Genomic DNA, 19,105 nt, shown 5'->3' on the forward strand with positions numbered 1-19,105 from the left:
AGTTTTTGTGGAAGCTTTTATAATTTAATGATGATGGAAATGTTCATGTTTCATCTGCAGTAGGAGGCACCTCATCGTCCGGAGGCAAGAGCGTCCACTAGCCTTTTTATCAAAGTCTTGTTTCCACCCTTGCCACATCAAGCCCACTTTCCTGTGCTGAATATGATTGGACTGTCGCACATATTGATAGTCCAATCAGAGAACGTTTCACAAAATCAACATCCGCGACTGGTACACATTTGTATGACGATTGCCTATGTTTTTACGTCTGGGATGAAATCGTGAATGTTTTCATATTCTTGAATGTGATCGACTTGGTTGACACCTATGGTAGTTGCCATCTTTTGTGAAGCTATGCGAGATAAGAACAGCAATCTGATTGGATATCGCCTTTTATTACATCTCGTGATTTATGTGAGGTGGCACCAGGGTCGAGCCAAGAAAAGTGGCTTTGATATAGGCTAGTAGAGATACTTGCCTCGGGAAGATGGAGGACCCTAAACTCTGTTTTGAGATGAGGAACAGGAGTACTAGAGACAAGGAATCATGCTTCCAAAACTGATACCATTTAAAACGTTGTTCTGGTTTGAGTGGCAGCTGTTATAAGATGTCAGTATTGCTGACAGGTGGTTAGGTGGCCACGCGGTTAACACGATTGCCCATCATGCCTTAATCCCTGGTTTAGTTCCCCAAACGAGTGAAGCAGTGTCCCCTGCCGTGCTGTGGCTGGAATATTGAAAAAAGCAGCATCAACCCATACTCCCTCCCTGTGAGTACGCTCCCTCTGTACATGTGAAGAACTGTCTGGAGTTGGCAGCTGGATTGCCTGGAAAGGAGATGTCGGTTCCTTTGTTAATGGAATTGGGATTATAAATTACTGTTTGTTTTGTCCCCAGTCTGCCAACAAGAAGGAGGAGGAAGAGGAGGAAGACACAAGTGGCAGCGCTGCCCAGAAGCAGAAGATCTCCTTCCTGGAGAACAACCTGGAACAACTCACCAAAGTCCACAAACAGGTTGGTAAAGAGGGAGGGGTAGGGCGGACGATCGAGGGTTTGGTCAGGGCTAGGTTGCAGTGTTAGAAATAAATAAAAATGCCAGTCTGCCATCAGGACCTGCAGACTTTAGAAGTTGTAGGCACTGACTAAGCTATTCAGGCCCTCATTTTGAAAACTGCAGCTTTTTGTGACAAATCAACCGACACATATATTTACTGCAGGCCTTAAGGACCCATACAAATTTGAAACTACCTGCCACGGGTTCACAGGTCCACGGGCAGTTACGTATTTTGAACACTGCTAGGTTGAGAGAGTATTACTTCAGGGCAAGGTTGAGGAGGCTTATTTCAGGGCAGGGTTGAGGAGGCTTATTTCAGGGCATGGTTGAGGAGGCTTATTTCAGGGTGAGGTTGAGGAGGCTTATTTCAGGATATGGTTGAGGAGGCTTATTTCAGGGCAGGGTTGACGGAGGCTTATTTCAGGGCAGGGTTGACGGAGGCTTATTTCAGGGCATGGTTGTGGAGGCTTATTTCAGGGTGAGGTTGAGGAGGCTTATTTCAGGGCATGGTTGATGAGGCTTATTTCAGGGGGGCAGGGTTGACGAGGCTTATTTCAGGGCAAGGTTAATGGGGCTTATTTCAGGGCAGAGTTGAGGAGGCTTAATTCTGGGCAAGGTTGAGGCTTATTTCAGGGAAAGGTTTATGGGGCTTATTTCAGGGCAAGGTTGATCAGGCTTATTTCAGGGCATGGTTGAGGAGGTATATTTCAGGGTAAGGTTGAGAGAGGCTAATTTCAGGGCAGGTAGGGGGTGGGAGGCGGGGGGCGGTTGGTCAGAGCAGGATTGAGAGAGGGTAAGGTGGAGAATGATTGAGGGGTGATTTATCTAGGGCAAGGCAGTGCAGGGTTTGGTTGGGGCAGGGAAGGACTGTCAGTTGTATTGATGATGTCACTGAGATGTGATCCTGGCAAAGGTTCAGTGGACAACTTAATTGCCTGGTGTCTGAGCTAGTTCCCAGATTGACAGGAGTTACCCTAATTGTGATTGAATAAAAAACCCTCAAGGTTCACTGATTGACCTTCACTAGTGACGGCTTGGCTTTATGTAATGGGACTTGACCCCTTCTGTTGTAGATTTATCAGCTTGTCATGGGAGAGGTATATTCTCATATTTATATTGCATGGTGACTTCTCCGTTCAGTGTCTTGCAGGTTCTTCCGACCATGAAAATATGACATTAACGCCGTGTGTGCATTCATAGACAAGGAAATAACTATACATTCTAAACTGACATTTATGGCAGTGGTGTAGTCTAGTGGTTAAAGCATTGGTTTGTCACACAAAGTTTCAGGATTTGATTCACCGGACGGGTACAATAGCTGGAATATATATTGCTAAAGAGAGAATCTCACAACGAGTGTTGATATATTTGATATCAAAAGACACGAGGATGAGATTTTATTTACCATCCAACATCATTCTTCCAACTTTTTCAGTTTGTAGATAGTAATAAGCAGTGTCTTAAGTGTAAAAAGTACTGATAACAGCTTCAGTAGCAGAGCCATTAGTGATGTCATTTGATTGTGACGTCATCATAACCATTGACGTCACAATGGTCTGAAAAGCATTGTGATGCAATTTCATTGCAGCGATATCTACAATGTGGATATCGCTTGATCTCACCCTAGCGATATCTCCTGCAGGAGCCTGTTTTGAATGATAACATATTTTACACTCTAACTAAAGTAATTGTCAATGCAGGAAATGTTGTTTTTCTCTTTATGATCAGAAATCACAACACACTGAGCATCAGGACACTTCAGCTGTTGCAATGTTCCCTAATCATGAATGTAACTGATCTTCCAGTTGGTGCGCGACAATGCAGATCTCCGCTGTGAGCTTCCCAAGTTGGAGAAGAGACTGAGAGCAACCATGGAGAGAGTTAAGTCTCTTGAAACAGCTCTCAAGGAGGCGAAGGAAGGAGCCATGAGAGACAGGAAGAGGTATGGAGTTATTTCCCTTTTTTGTAACATAAAACTTTCTTTTATTTCTATATCTATATAATGGTGGATTTTCATATTACTAGATTTGGATGTTTGCAGAACTGTCATCGGTTTTGTGTGTCAAATTGAAAGCTTGTGTTCATGTTGTGAGTGGTTCCATGTAGAACATATATGCATGCTTTTATGTATGTCATCTGATGAGAAAGTTACTGAACTGAATTATGCCGTACAAATAATATGTCTGTATGATACTGAGCATTCATTTGCTGTTGTGTCTTGTATTGTGATGTTTATGTAATTGTTCCTGCAAGAACCCCTTTTCAGTAGATTATTACATGTACGGACACTGAAAACATAACACAAAACCTCCTCCCCCACCTTAGTTCCGATGTCTATCCTAATCCTTGGTAATGGTGTAACAGACTGTAGTTAGAACCGGGACACGTTTCCTTTAACACCTTGTCCCTTTCTGAGAGAAATGTTGATGTAGTAATTTCCTGCTAATATACAACTGTTTAAACAGTACTACCCTGTTAATCTACCTCATGTTCCCCCTGGGAGGGGCCATGGGTGGCCCAGTCGTCTAAGGCGCTGCGATTCGCTGTGCAGAGTTGCGTCCCTTTGGCATGCCAGAAACCTATGATTGTGGGTTCGAATCCCGGTTCGATTATGTTTCTCGGTTTGTCAGCACCATACCTGTGCTCTAGGGTTTCACCAAAGTGGTAAACGTCTGAGACCTGCATCACTTAGGGCTTTCCTCCCACATTAAGCTGACACGCCGTGATATAACTTGAATACTGTTAAAAGCGGCGTTAAACCCAACTCACTCACTCACTCACTCCCCCTGGGAAGATCCAGGTTAGAATTGGCCTTCAGCAACCCATGCTTGTGGTACAGAGGTGACTAACAGGATTTGGTGGTCTGTCTCACTGATTTGGTTGCTGCGTGTCATCGTATCCCAATTGTGTAGACCGATGCTCATGATGTCAATCACTGTATTGTATGGTCTGGACTTGATTATTTACAGGCCGCTATCATATAGCTGGAATATTGCTGAGTTCTTCTTTAAACAACAAACAAACAAACAAAAATATCATGTGTAACCAAGTGGTTTGGTTTGCCTAATAACTTTTCACTCTTGAAATAATCTGCATGTGGGATCTAATCAATCTTTACCACAAATACTTATAACTTGAACACTAATAATATAATTATAAAATGACTTGAATAAGGTATGGGAAGTTGGTTAGGGAACTCTCCTGAATCATCAATAGACCTTGCTTCAAGACTTATTTAGATAAGTGAGATGATTTTGATATATAATCTGGTGGAGGGCATTTATCAGTGTCATGAAGATCTGTTTATGGTCTGTTTACAGTCATGAAAATAACTTTTGATACTTGGTCGAATATTCATTGATAGATATTACCATGTTGAGGAAGATATTCGGAAGCCCATAGTATTCAGTCGACTCTCGTTAAGTGGCATTTCAGGGGACTGAGCAAAAACAAAACAGTTTCATCACACATGTCGGGGTCACGGGTAGCCCAGTCGCCCAAGTTGTTCCAATTGGCATGCAACAAGCAGCATGATCTGAAAGTCTTAGTAAAACATGCTGCAATTAACAATAAAACTATATTTCAGTGAAATCTTAGGTCACAGTCGTCCTATGTGTTGATAGGTTGATCAGAAGCAGTCCAGTGAGCAATGATTCATTACCAGATAATAACTTCTTGAATTGTTTGATAGGCATTGCTTAGTATTGCCGGATGACCAAGTAGACACAATTTGTGGATAACCACTACTTATTTTACTGTAATGGTTACATATAAGTCCTTATACGGTCGTCTTTGCTTGACAACGGCATAAGGATCTTTACTGATACGTAGCCATTACAGTGAAATAAAGAAGTTGTTATCCATAAATTGTGTCTACTTTGTTTTAGACTTCCTGTCATCAGTTGTGTGTGCCAGTGAGCAGTGACTGCACTGTTTACGTATTTCCTATGTAGCTGACACATCAATTGTCTAGGCCAGTGAGCGGTGACCGTACTGTTTACGTATGTCCTGTGTAGCTGACACATCAATTGTCTAGGCCAGTGAGCAGTGACCGGACTGTTTACGTATGTCCTGTGTAGCTGACACATCAATTGTCTAGGCCAGTGAGCAGTGACCGGACTGTTTACGTATTTCCTGTGTAGCTGACATACAATTGTCTAGGCCAGTGAGCAGTGACCGGACTGTTTACGTATGTCCTGTGTAGCTGACATACAATTGTCTAGGCCAGTGAGCAGTGACCGGACTGTTTACGTATGTCCTGTGTAGCTGACATACAATTGTCTAGGCCAGTGAGCAGTGACCGGACTGTTTACGTATGTCCTGTGTAGCTGACACATCAATTGTCTAGGCCAGTGAGCAGTGACTGGACTGTTTACATATTTCCTGTGTAGCTGACACATCAATTGTCTAGGCCAGTGAGCTGTGACCGGACTGTTTACGTATGTCCTGTGTAGCTGACAAATCAATTATCTAGGCCAGTGAGCAGTGACCGGACTGTTTACGTATTTCCTGTGTAGCTGACACATCAATTATCTAGGCCAGTGAGCAGTGACCGGACTGTTTACGTATTTCCTATGTAGCTGACACATCAATTATCTAGGCCAGTGAGCAGTGACTGGACAGTTTACGTATTTCCTGTGTAGCTGACACATCAATTGTCTAGGCCGGTGAGCACAACTTCATTACCAGATCTTTCAAGTTAATTATTTAGGCCCCTGTTGGGACCTCAGGTTAGTGGCTTGATGGCGTGTCATTGTAGCCCAACAGTGTTGATCGATGCTCATGGTGTCAATCTCTGGATTGTCTGGTCCAGATTTGATATGTAGAGACCGCCGTCATTGACTAGTATTGCTGAGTGCAGCGTTACACAACATTCATCGGAAAACTAATTGCATATATTTTGTCTAAGTATTTGCAATTTCCATTCTAGTTATCAGATGTTAACGAAATACAAAGGGTTTATCTTAAACCCAACAAGACTATCTAATTGTCCTATATAGCGAGAGTCGACTGTACACCGTATTGGAAAGTTTCTAAACAAATCTTATTTTTATATCGTCATTTCGCATAGTATCAAAACACTGAACACAGATGAGTAAAGTTTGCTGATCTAAATTGCTGTGGAGAGAAAATTTAAACTGAATAAACTGCATATATTTTCAGCTTTGAATATTCTATTGTTGACTCACGGTGAGAATCATGTCAACTGTCTCTATGCAGTCAGGTGCCTGTTGCTAATGTATAGCTTTGCATCCTAACATAACTTTGACTTCAGACGCTTCGCTGTGCAGTAGCTGGTGGGTTGTAACTTTAACCCTGGATGTAGAACAAATAATCCTTATAACATAGTTCCCTAGCTAGACTGAGTGTCACTAAAAGAGAGGTGTGGCTCAGTATGCTGTTGTACTCACCATGGTGTTCTGTTTGGACTACGGGCAGTGGGGTAGCCTAGTGGTTAAAGTGTTGATTCGTCATGCTGAAGGCTCAGGTTTGATTCTCAACATGGGTACAATGTGTGAAGCCACTTCTTGTTGTCCACCCATGTAGATGAATAATACTAATAGTGGTGTGAACCCTTACTCACTCACTCACTCACTCACTCACTCACTCACACGCTCACTCCCTGTTTGACTAAAGCCATTATCTGCAAGTGCGTGTCCTCAGTAACAGTGTGTGTTTACATATATATATATATATATATATATATATATATATATATATATATATATATATATATATATGGACCTGTGAAGATTCCAGGGTAGAATAGGTCTTCAGCAACCCATGCTTGTCGTTAAAGGTGACTATGCTTGTCGTAAAAGGCGACTAATGAGATTGGGTGGTCAGGCTCGCTGAGTTGGTTGATGCATGTCATGATATTAATCACTGGATTGTCTGGTCCAGACTCGATTATTTACAGACTGCCGTCATATAGCTGGAATATTGCTGAGTGCGGCGTTAAACAACAAACCAACCAACCAACCAATATATATATATATATGATATAGGGTGGCTGGACTGTGAGATCTAGCTGCCGGATGTTGTGATGAGGTGTTCACCAGAATTGAAACTAAATAAAAAGGCAATTCTCCATCTTAAAGTTTTATTCCAATTCTATTATGATAAATTGTTAATCTGTCGTGGCATGACAGATTAACTATAGTAATATGAAAGAATCAGGTTATCCTTAACTTGGCTTTAGGACAATAGCTTCAGTTTGAGTCCACTTTGAATGACATGTCACAAATAACATCCACCAATCAAATTACTCTTTTCTTTCTCTGATAGAAACAAGCATTGGTAAAAAAAATTCTGCGCATAATATTTGAAATTATTTTATTTGCGCACTATACTCAAGAAAATATGGTACTCATTGCATGGCATCTCTTATTCAACTGGGAACACCTTGAAGCATCATGACTCACTCCTCTGTTTTCGCTCGACTTTTCCTGCAAAAAATCCGAAACTTGTCTCACTGATGAAATGACAAGGGCTCATTTGAAAAAGGCTAGACTTTCAGTGTAGATTTATGAGGCATGTAATATAATATGTGATAGGTCTGTGTAGTGTTAGTCATAAGAGCTGAATCTGGTGATGTCACTCTGACATGAAACGGTGGGTGGGAATCGTTCAGGGTATATATGATGACAGAATGGAGATATAGTACCCTGCATTATGGAGGATGGAAGAAATTTGTGTATGAGCATCACTTGGGTATTCCAGGGCCCCGTTCCACAAGGTGATCTTAGCGCTACGATTGTCGTAAGTCTATGTTAAAGTTGGATGTTACGACCGTCATAGTGCTACGATTGCTTTGTGGAACAATGGCAGGACTCAAGAGGCCCCAGAGGAGCGGAACAAAAGCTGGGGATGGGGATCGGGTGTTACAATGTGTCATTGTAGCCATTGGTTTGAATGGAGCACTCGATTATTTCCCCTCTCCTGTGATGGAGATTGAACATTTGATGACCCAGGTGTTCAGCAGCATTCACTCTTTCAGCTGCATCAAGAATATTTGAAGCAGTAAATGAAATTCTAGAAAACGCATACAGGTTTAACGGTGTAAAGAAACGTGAGAAAGGACAAAGGTGTACAAACTCTGTGCCACACAAGGGGCGGTCGGGTAGCCTAGTGGTTAAAGCGTTTGCTCGTCACGCCAAAGACCTGGGTTTGATTCCCGACATGGGTACAATGTGTGAAGCCCATTTCTGGTGTCGTGATATTGCTGGAATATTGCTAAAAGCGGCGTAATACCATACTCACTCACTCATTCACTGTGCAATACAAATGTCTGAACAGGCCCAATATGGAGGTGATGATCATTCCAGCCTAACCAATTGTTTGATCTATCTCCGGTGTTCTGTGTTTTGATAGAAGATGCTGGTTTACAAATCAAGTCGAATCATGTTTCATGTGAAGCGATCAATAGAACCACAGTTGGCACTAACACATTTGGAGTCTACTTTCAGTATTATTTTCAGTTTATTTTAGTCTTTGGTCTTACCAAGCATACTACAGGAGAAGACAGTATACATTCGACTAGTGGGTAAACTAGCAGGCTGGAAACTATACAGACTTTATGAATATTTTTTGTTAGCCGTGATTGTCATTGTCAGGAAGCAGTTGTTTTTTTTATGATTATACCAACACTGTCATTTGTACTTCTTATTCCAAGATTATATGATATTGATTTTTAAAGAAATGATTCATACAAGAGCCTATATTTCACAATACAATGTAATATTCAAAGAACATTGTTTTGTGACAGTTTACAAACATTGGTGTTGAAAATCTATTGACATGGCAATATTCAATGTGACTTGGATTGCACCTGTAGTAGACTGTTGCTGAGCGTGTTTCCTGAAGTTGTGGTATCAGACACTTAAAAATGCTTCTGACCATATTTGTAGGTATTCAAAATATCGAACGTCAGTCACAGCAGCTCTGTCGAGGGAACATCAGCTCTCAGCAGCCATTTTGATCAATGCTCTTCTTTGTTATTAAGTCCAAGGCCCCGTTCCACAAAGCAATCTTAGCGCTAAGACTTTTGTAAGCCTACGTTAAAGTAAGGGAGTTACGTTCTTCTTAGCGTTAAGATCGCTTTGGGCAAGTGGGCTCAGAAATAATAATATGCTTTCATTCAATGACTAATTTTGTTTTTCTAGTGTAATTGGTCTTATGAGTAATTGAAGAACTTGAGAAATACATTTTTTTTTTTTGTAACAGAAGATGGTTAAACCTTGATTTAGTTTGATGATTGGGCACAAAACCACAGTAGTTTGGGGCTATTGCAAATCTTTGATGACCTTTTAACATATTTCAGAAATTTCATCCAACAAATATTTTTTCTTTACTAGGTATTCTTACATATTTCATCATGAATTTAAGTTTGTTCATGGACACAACACCAATAATTAAATATCCACACAGTGCTTTTTCTTGTGGTAGAAGTTTTACACGCTTTGAAATTAGAACATTTGCACAAAATAACAAACACAAGTAGCTTACATGATTTTGTTTTTCATTCACCGTAATTTTGTGACATTCACCATAGTTTTATGACATTCAAGAATTAGTGCCATTAGAGAATTTTTATGATTTTTATCAACTTTTTTCATTGTTATTACCAAATTTGAAAAAAAGTAAATCTCTAATACATTTTGAAAATGAATTCATCTGAAAACCAGTTCTGACTTTCAATGTGTATGTACCGGTAATCATAGAGTGTGGATGATTGTGGAAAACATCCATCTTGTTTGATTGTGTCCCCGTCCATATTGAGAGTTACTGTTTGACATAATTTCATACCAGATATTTTTCTGTTTCTAACATTCTCCTTGGCCATATTAAATTGTCAGCGGCAGCAATGTTGCTTGTTTCAACAGTTTCAGTTGTTTCTGATGAATAAAATGTTCCTCGCCAGTTAATAAAGGGAAGTAATCCTTCATGCAGAATTATCTCCCTTTGACAGTTGGACTTTTCTTAGCTCAGTATTCTTACAGCTATTAACAATACCATTATTTGACATACTGAAAGTTCTCTCAGCTGATATATCCAAATGACTAAAGACTGCTACATCTTCCTTGCATCCTGGGGGCAGGGATGGCCCAGTCGTCTAAGGCGCCGCAATTCCCTGTGCAGAGTTACGCCCTTGGGCACGCCAGAAACCTATGATTGTTGGTTGAATCACGATTCGGTCCGATTATGTTTCTAGGTCTGTTAGCACCATACCAGGGCTTGTGGGTTTCAATGAAGTGGTAAACGTCTTAGACTTGCATCACTTTGGGTTTTCCTCACACATTAGGCAGACACGCCATATAACTGGAATACTGTTAAAAGCAGCGTTAAACCCAACTCACTCCTTGCATCCCTCTCTAACCTTTGCTCGAACTTGATCTTGTGTTCCCTGCATGTCTCTGGACAATGTAGCTCAGTAGTGGCATGCTGGTTCTAGGAAACCAGTTCACTAAGCTGTTATTCGTGTTGCAGATACCAGATGGAGGTGGACCGCATCAAGGAGGCTGTGAGGCAGAGGAACCTCGCCAGGCGTGGACATGCAGCACAAATCGGTAAGCTGTTTGTTTAATCCATTCGGACAAATATCCTCCCAGGGCGTCTCATTTTTAAATTTTTTATGTTTCATATATACATATCTGATTTCATTTTATGTTTTCCCCCTACCTCGAGGATTTTGTCTAAACAATCCTCAAACTAGGAAATTAAAAGTCTTTGATTAAGTGTTTATGATTAATTTGGTTGTCTTCTTGCAGCCAAGCCCATCCGCCCCGGCCAGCACCAGGGAGGTTCCCCGGCAGGCCCCGTGGCAATCAGGGGAGGGGGCATGCCTCACAACGGTCCTACACCCATCAAAGCAGAAGCATCAGCGTAAGTAACAACGGCAACTGCACATCACAAGAGATGACAAAGTTTCAAAACTAAGCATGAAAGGAGATGACATCAAGGACTCGAGGATTCTCCTTAATTTACTGTATTTTTTAGAACTGTTTTTAGAAAGCTTAGAGACTTATTTTACGACCATCCTTTGTAGATTTGCAGCCACCCTGGAACAGTTTTTGAAATTTCTCAATGGCATGGGTACACTGTGTGTAGCCTGCTCTGGCTAGTCACTCAAATAATGTTGGGGGATGGTGTAGCTTAGTTGTAAAAAAAAGGATGCTCTTGATGCAAATGGGTTCGAATCCCATCATGAGTTGAGTACAAGAGTTGATGCCCATTCCATGTGCCCCCTGTGGCTGGAATATCACTCTCACTCACTCTTCTCCAGTAATGTGAGTCCACATTAGACATGTTTAGACTTCTGGCAGCCTCCATGGTCTAGTGGTAGAGCGTCTGCCCGGTGAGGAGAAGGTCGGTCCCGGACTGCGTCTTACCAAAAGACGTTAGGAGATGGTACTTGTTGTTACCCTGTCTAGCTCTCAGCATTAAGAGGGCAGCGCAGGGCAGGGCAGGGCAGGGCAGGGGAGAACAGGGCAGGGCAGGGCAGGGCAGGGGAGAACAGGGCAGGGCAGGGCAGGGCAGGGGAGAACAGGGCAGGGCAGGGCAGGGCAGGGCAGGGGAGAACAGGGCAGGGCAGGGCAGGGGAAAGCAGGGTAGGGCAGGGCAGAGGAGAATAGGGCAGGGGAGCGGAGAACAGGGCAGGGCAGGGCAGGGGAGAACAGGGCAGGGCAGGGGAGAGCAGGGTAGGGCAGGGCAGGGCAGGGGAGAACAGGGCAGGGCAGGGGAGAGCAGGGTAGGGCAGGGCAGGGCAGGGGAGAACAGGGCAGGGCAGGGGAGAGCAGGGTAGGGCAGGGCAGGGCAGGGCAGGGCAGGGGAGAACAGGGCAGGGCAGGGTAGGGCAGGGCAGGGGAGAATAGGGCAGGGCAGGGCAGGGGAGAACAGGGCAGGGCAGGGCAGGGTAGGGGAGAACAGGGCAGGGCAGGGTAGGGCAGGGCAGGGGAGAATAGGGCAGGGCAGGGCAGGGGAGAACAGGGCAGGGCAGGGCAGGGCAGGGGAGAACAGGGCAGGGCAGGGCAGGGCAGGGGAGAACAGGGCAGGGCAATAATCTTGAATGCGATGTTAAACCCATTTCATTTGACCTTATGGCCGGTGGAAAACATGATTAGTTACAAGTCCGGAAGACGTACAGAATAAACACCTTGCAGGTGTACCTGGCGTTAATGTACTTGATACAGACTTCAGACTAGTAATTGATGCACCATTAAACGCCATTCACCTGAATGGTTCGGGCTGTGAGGCTCGGTGACTTGGTTGATTCAATGTCAATGTACCCTTAGGGTGTGGATCGTTCAATACAGTATGAATCATTGTTTGCTCCAGATTCTGTGATTTACAGGCTGCTGCCATTTAACTGGAATAATGTGTGGCATTAAACAACAAACAAACTTTTGTTGAAACCTTGATCTGAGAGTCTTGTTTGTGTGTTGCAGATAAAGAGTGCCTGTGTTGGGAGCAGGAGACTGGAGTAGTGCGAGTCAGGCCATTCAGGAGGTAGAACCCACACACCAACATGGGACTGTTTTCCTCTCACTAGCATTCCGCAGCTTGTAGGGTGTCGCTACCTTATAGCACCACATCATGCATCGCGCTGGACAGTGTCCGCAAACCGGCATCGCGCTGGACAGTGTCGGCAAACAGGCATTGTCAGGTTTCAGTGACAAGTGGATTGATATATCACGACACTATTTCTGCATTTACTTTGTACTGATATTGGGCATATTAGATGGAATGGATGGTTATTGAGTGCTGGAAACTTTCCAGAGTTTGCTGTGGGCTGGTCTTGCTGCTTCAGATTCAGAGCTTGGTGCAATGGCTGAAACCAAGATTCTGGAAGCATGTTCCTATGTTGGAATTGCCAGTTGAAACTGACCAAGGACATGGTGCAGCATAGCTGACAATTGTAAAAGGATTCCCTCTTGAAATAGTCAACCGATAAGCTCCTGAAGATAGGATGTGAAAGTGGATACCATGGGACACACTGTTCCCTTTCGGAACTGTTCAAGGCTGAAGAGTCTTGTGTTCGATTGGATCATAGCCCGAAGGTGATTCTTTGATGGACAATGTTTGTGATTGGTTGTATTAATCTCTGTGTATGTAGAGCTGGTATTTAGGCAATGAGATGACTGCAGTGTATATTATTGGATTGTAGATGTTCTGCAATTATGCTCTTCATCATGGTGTCCATGTTATCGATATTATAACCATGCTTTGCCCGTATGCCAATCAGGCATGAGTGTTCATTGGGTGATTTTACCAGAAATGGCTTTTTCATGTATCCAGTTGTTGCTGACTTCAAGGTCACCAAGGTGAATGAATAACCTTGACCTCAGTTCTAAAGGTCATTCATGCAATGTTGATGGAGTAAACTTGACCTTCGTTCTAAAGGTCACTCGTGCAATTTTGATTGAGTAACCTTGAACTTAGTTTTAAAGATCATTCATGCCCAGATTCAGCTATGTAAAACTGGCACGAATGGTGATCGGCATATACATTTTAGGATCTAAAACAAATTGTTTTCAATATGTCATCCATGAAATATGAAGATAATCCTTGATAACATTTGTGCTTGAAGTCATAGGTCAGCATTTCTCAGAGGGCATCCTTTTACTTATATACACCAATTCAGTGACGAGGATTCTTGCGAGTAAGAAGACCGGTGTTGACAAGTGACACCAACAGGAACTGAAGTGAAAAAGTGGCTGTTTGAGGCCAGAGGTGCTGATGTCCATTTGATCAGCGATACATGTTGGGGGTATAAACATTGATACCGGATCCATTGCTGTTTGACAAGTTATGTGAATGGTGCATTGCTGTTCCAAATGTGGTTGCTGGTAGCGACACCCACAGTTTAGTAGGCGTCATTGTGTACATTGTTCATCCTGCGCTATGTGTCTTATAATGCTGACTGGGTATTTTCATGTTGTTTTACAAACACAGGTACTAGTGCATCAATACAAACAGTCGTGATGTCGGCAACATTGACCAGGTTCCGACAGAACCAAGCATCTATTGGATGAAACCAAGTTAGAAATTGATAAAAATTCTATATTTATATTTTGGGAAGTAATAAACAAATTGGAACACTTCCAAGATGTTGGCTCAAGGTAGAAAAACTCTCTACTGAAGAAAAAAGAGTTAGGGTCATGATTTTTTTGTATTGAAGACAAGTACACAATTTCATAAAAATATCCCCCAAAATTTTCATGATGCCTAACTTTTTTTGTTCAGTATACTTGCAGATATTGATGAGGTTTTTAATCGGTAATGCAAACTTTAAATTTGACTTTGATATTTAATAACTGTTTGTGCTTTTACACCATGTACACAGATGACAGTTTTACAGCGTTATCTCTTACTCCTTTATTTAATGTGAACAGTCTGGTTGTATTGACTGCTGAGTTGTTGACAAGTTGTTTTATTTATTTCAGTTGTGTATAATTAAGAATTTAAGCAGCAAAATATGACAAGTACAACCACAGGCTTTAAGTGATGAGAAAATCAGGACTGATTCTTGAACTGGAAGTCCAGTTTATGCTGTTTTCCTGTGCCCAGCTGGAGAAGGGGTGATCCTCTTCACTTTCGAATACAGCTGGACCCGTGTTAATTCTTTCAGGAATGATTTGCCAAAGAAAAGGTTGAACACTTGATACGTACATGCTGATGTTGTGATAGGGAGTGAGTGCATGGCATTGGTGCAACACGATTTCTTTCGATGAATTGGAAAGGATTAACTTTAGGGAGTAACAGGAACAGCATATTCAAATGTCATTAAATCTGCATCTTCCTGAGACAAAGGAGTTAACTGACTATAAAAGTCCAGTTTCCACCCTTGGTGAACTAGGCTGGAATCCTGGAGTTACATTTGGCTGGACTAACGAGTCTATGCAACGTCCAATCCAAATCGCGCAATGAAGTAGACATCCTGTTCGTAAACAACATGGATTTTAACCTGCAGATTTCGATCAACTGCAGGATTTTCAAAGCACATGTACTGTCAACTTGGCGTTGACAGATATTTTCCAAAACTTGTCATGTTTTTGAGGTGCTCAAATGATTTAATGCACTTGGTGAGATAAGGCCCATTTTATTATGATATAGATCTTGATTATCGATCAGATTGTTTTGATTGGGTGCCACCATTTTGTTTGAAGCGAATGCAAGTGACATGAGGGGTGGAATCTGATTGGTCAAGAAGAGGGACATAACTCAAATAGCCACTGGTGGCACGACAATCGAGCCACGAAATTCCAGCATATAGCTGTCAAGGTTGGAAACTGGACTTAAGTTGTCAGTTAACACACTTGCCCCATGAAGATACTGAAGCTGATTTGATGAGCAAATTTAGCACATTTCTCTTAAAATTGGTTCTTTTTCATGTGGAGATTTGACACACTTTGTTCAATATCTGAATTTTAAACAAATAAAATGTTCCAATTGAACTAATCCTCTGACTTTGACAAGAGTAAGTGTAGTTCATTTCTTTTAATATTGATTCTATTTCGTGTGGAGATTTTGAAACAAATTCAGCATCTGAATGGTAAACAAATGTTATGACCGAAACTAATCGTTTTATATTCTGATGGAAATGGCTTGTGATATTGTGATGTGTTGTGTGGACTAAAAACATCCCACAAAACCGGCAGTGAAGAAAATTCTGAATGAAGAGCTCCTATGAAGACAAAACCACTCGTTGTTGATTGTGCTTTCTGCAGTATAACCATGTCACTGTGTGTGTTGTTACAGAAATCAGGATCTTGTCACTGTTTATGAATTCTACAGATCTTTACCTGTTGATGGCCCAAGAACTTCGAGGGCATTCTTTGTAATGTAAGGTGGTATGGATGAGACTTGAACTATTTATGTGTATGTTTGAATATGGTATGCATACTTCCTCCAAGTTAGTGACGGTGGGATTCGCTTGAATTGTTTTAATTTCATGATTTGATCAGCCCCTGGACGTTGTGGAGTCCGAGGTGTGCTGTGATCGAGAGATTCTCTTTTCCATCTTGTTCTGTTTCACCTTTGAATTGTTTAGGGAGTATGACATGGGAACGTTTCTGGACAGTCAGCTTACTGCTGTTTTATTCCGAGTGCAATTGACTGTTTTGTCCATCACCTCAGAAATATTCATTATCACTTATTCAGTAAGATGTGTAGTCAGATAAAAGATTTTTCCGTATCCCAATAAAATTTGTTCTAGTGTTATTTCTCTGCAAATATTACAATATAAGTCACCCGAAAATGGGCAAAAAAAAATATATTATTCCTCCTATGTCATTAAGACATCAGAGCACAATTTAAAATCTATATCCAACCAAATTTGAATTTTCTAAAATTCAGCATCTTCATCCTCTATAACAAGTGATGGAGGTTGCTGAGGAGGAACATGGAGAGCCCAATTGTCAGACATGTTTTGTTTTGTGTATGAGGCAGGGTCTATCCCCTACAAAAGCTGACATCTTGATCTCAAAGCTTTTGATACACCTTCTCAAAACTGATTTTGTTTCTGATATAATTTTGATGATTCAGCTTCTATCCCATACATAAGCTGACGTCTTTAAGCTACTTTCCCCAAACATGTCTTGTTTCTGTGTGACTGAAGACCTGAAAGCTTGGACCATCCAGAAATGTTCCATATGTCAGAGGCTGGTTCAGATGCTGAGTGTGAAAACAATGGGTGTTGCCGTGATGAAATTTGCTTGTTATCATATTGACTGTTTTCATCATGATTCAATAAGTCTTTCATGACAATGTTTTGTAGTTTATTATTGTACGATTTCCAACCTATTTCCATTATTGAAACAAGCGCTTATACATATTCGACAATATATTGTAATTTAATTTATTATGATAGTAATCCAAGCAGGTAGTATTGTGGAATGCTTCCTAATTTTGTTCTGTTTTAGTAAACTGTACATAGTCAATTGACATTTTCATGTTATCTGTAGTTGAGGTATGGTGGCTGGGCCTACAGAAGGCCATTGTGTACATAGATATTGGAGGCTTTTACTCTTGGCAGTGGAATCATAGAGGCGAGGTGGTAAGCTTGCAGAATTAAAACACAAATTACAACATGCATTCTTTGGGTACAACATGCTGAGACAAAATTTCTGAAATTACAGTAGTTGAAAATCGTGGGTGAGTTTCTAGCGAGGGAATAGTCGTAGGGCCCACCACCATTAGTTGTGTCAATGTCTAGTCCACACTGTGTCGTGTCCTGCCACTCTAGGTGCACAGTATACTGCATTTGACGACTAGTACCACTGTATTTTACTGTATAGCTGGCCTGCCAGCTTCTTCAATCATGTGTGCTACAAGCTTAATCTGTAAGTGTGATTTGGCTCGTGGCTTAGCTGCAATATCCGTGATGTATAAAACACTATGTATGCTCGTTTCTGCACAAATAAAACACTTACTCTACTCTGTGTCATGTTTGTGGTGTTTTGCAACCAGTGTGTGAAAGCCAGTCGGAGTCGGAATCATCCTCGTTTCGAATGAAATGATGCTGGAACAATATAGTTACATCGTTCTGTCACCACTGAAACAACTGTGAAGTCATCCTCGTATTATCCAGGGTATAAAAGTATTTGATGTAATAAACGCCTAGGGCGCCCAAAAAATTAGAAAAAGGGGCTTCTATTAGGATAAAATTTTGGTGAGAAAAAAACAGTTGAAAGATCGTAAATTTCGTGGTTTATGCTGACAGCCTGAAATAATACAAAAGTGAAGTGTGTGCGAATAATGCACAACAGATATTTTGTTCCAGAATTTAATTGCCCATAATTAAGGGTGCATATAACTCCAAACTGCGTATTATACACAAATAAATAAGTCTTGTGTACATTGATCAATTGGAAGAGGTGCTAATTGGGGTTGTTCACTAGCCAATATATTAGCAAATACTGCCGTGGGCGCTTATTAGAGCAGGGCGCTTATTTAGTTAAATACGGTAATCTCGATTCTATATACCCGGGGTAAACTTAAATACTCTTGTCCAATTCACCACAATAGCTTCATTTTGCGTGAGGGTTCTAATGAAATGATGCCACAAAAAACAAATTACTCTGTTCTTTCACAATTAAAACAACTCTGACATCAGCAGTTCTCCTTTTGTCTGGATGCAAACTGTCTCAAATACCATCAGCGTTATTCCATTTGTCTGGATGCAAACTGTCTCAAATACCACTTAGAATGCTATGTATCATAGTGACTTCTTCAACTGTCTTAATACTCAAGGAAACATTAATTTTAGCCCAAAGTTTTCTTTTATATGGTCATTAACTCTCATCGTGGGAACATGGGAGCTTCACATGTTGAATGTAGATTTATGCCGAACTTAATAATTTGTTTAAAAAGATCCTGTTTGATTTGGGTGATTTCAATGAGTGTTTGGACCCGTGAAGATCCAGGGTAGAAAAGATTTTAAGCAATCCATGCTTGCCGTAAAAGGCGACTAACGGGATCGGGTGGTCAGGCTCGCTGTCTTGATTGATGCATGTCATCGTATCCCAATCGTGTGGATCAATGCTCATGAAGTCAATTACTGAGTTGTCTGGTCCAGACTCAATTATTTACAGACCGCCATCATATAGCTGGAATATTGCTGAGTGCGGCGTTAAACAACACACCGACAAACAAACAATGAGTGTTTGTTTAATGCTGCAATAAGCAATATTCCAGCTATATGACGGTAGTCTGTAAATATTTCTGTCTGGACCAGACATTCCAGTGACTGACATCATAACCATCGATCAACACAATTGGAATAAAATGACGTGCATCATTCAAGACAGCGAGCCTGACCACCTAATCCCTTTAGTCGCCTCTTTCCACAAGCATGGGTAGCTGAAGACCAATTCTAACCTGCAACTTCATGGGTGGAAATGAGTGAGAAAAACTGTTGGGGCATAAAAAATCTATCCACAATAAGGCATCAGAAGGAGTCACTATGGGCTGTACTGTTCTCTTCAGTAGATGAATTATATTCGATCTTAAGCTCCGGGATAATAGCTGTAAAATTGCTGATACTGCGTGG

The 19,105-nt window shown here is 41.5% G+C and overlaps 1 protein-coding gene across 5 annotated transcripts in view; it reads left to right on the forward strand.

The window, feature by feature from the left end:
* Positions 1 to 17,493, forward strand: part of LOC124141574 (kinesin heavy chain-like) — an 83,065-nt gene extending 65,572 nt beyond the window's left edge. For 2 of the 5 annotated variants that reach the window (XM_046509582.2, XM_046509585.2), the window contains 6 exons: positions 897 to 1,013; positions 2,859 to 2,995; positions 6,217 to 6,243; positions 10,543 to 10,622; positions 10,824 to 10,938; positions 12,501 to 17,493. In XM_046509582.2, coding sequence (XP_046365538.1) covers positions 897 to 1,013; positions 2,859 to 2,995; positions 6,217 to 6,243; positions 10,543 to 10,622; positions 10,824 to 10,938; positions 12,501 to 12,504 — 480 coding nt within the window. In that variant the 3' untranslated portion in view covers positions 12,505 to 17,493. Of the gene's footprint in view, positions 1 to 896; positions 1,014 to 2,858; positions 2,996 to 6,216; positions 6,244 to 10,524; positions 10,623 to 10,823; positions 10,939 to 12,500 lie in introns of all 5 variants that reach the window. The other 3 variants (XM_046509583.2, XM_046509584.2, XM_048383237.1) reach the window with 2 other exon arrangements.
* The last annotated feature ends 1,612 nt before the right edge of the window (positions 17,494 to 19,105 follow it).

This window comes from Haliotis rufescens, unplaced genomic scaffold (assembly GCF_023055435.1).
Source record: "Haliotis rufescens isolate VD_foot unplaced genomic scaffold, xgHalRufe1.0.p SCAF_46, whole genome shotgun sequence".
Classification (NCBI taxonomy): domain Eukaryota; kingdom Metazoa; phylum Mollusca; class Gastropoda; order Lepetellida; family Haliotidae; genus Haliotis; species Haliotis rufescens.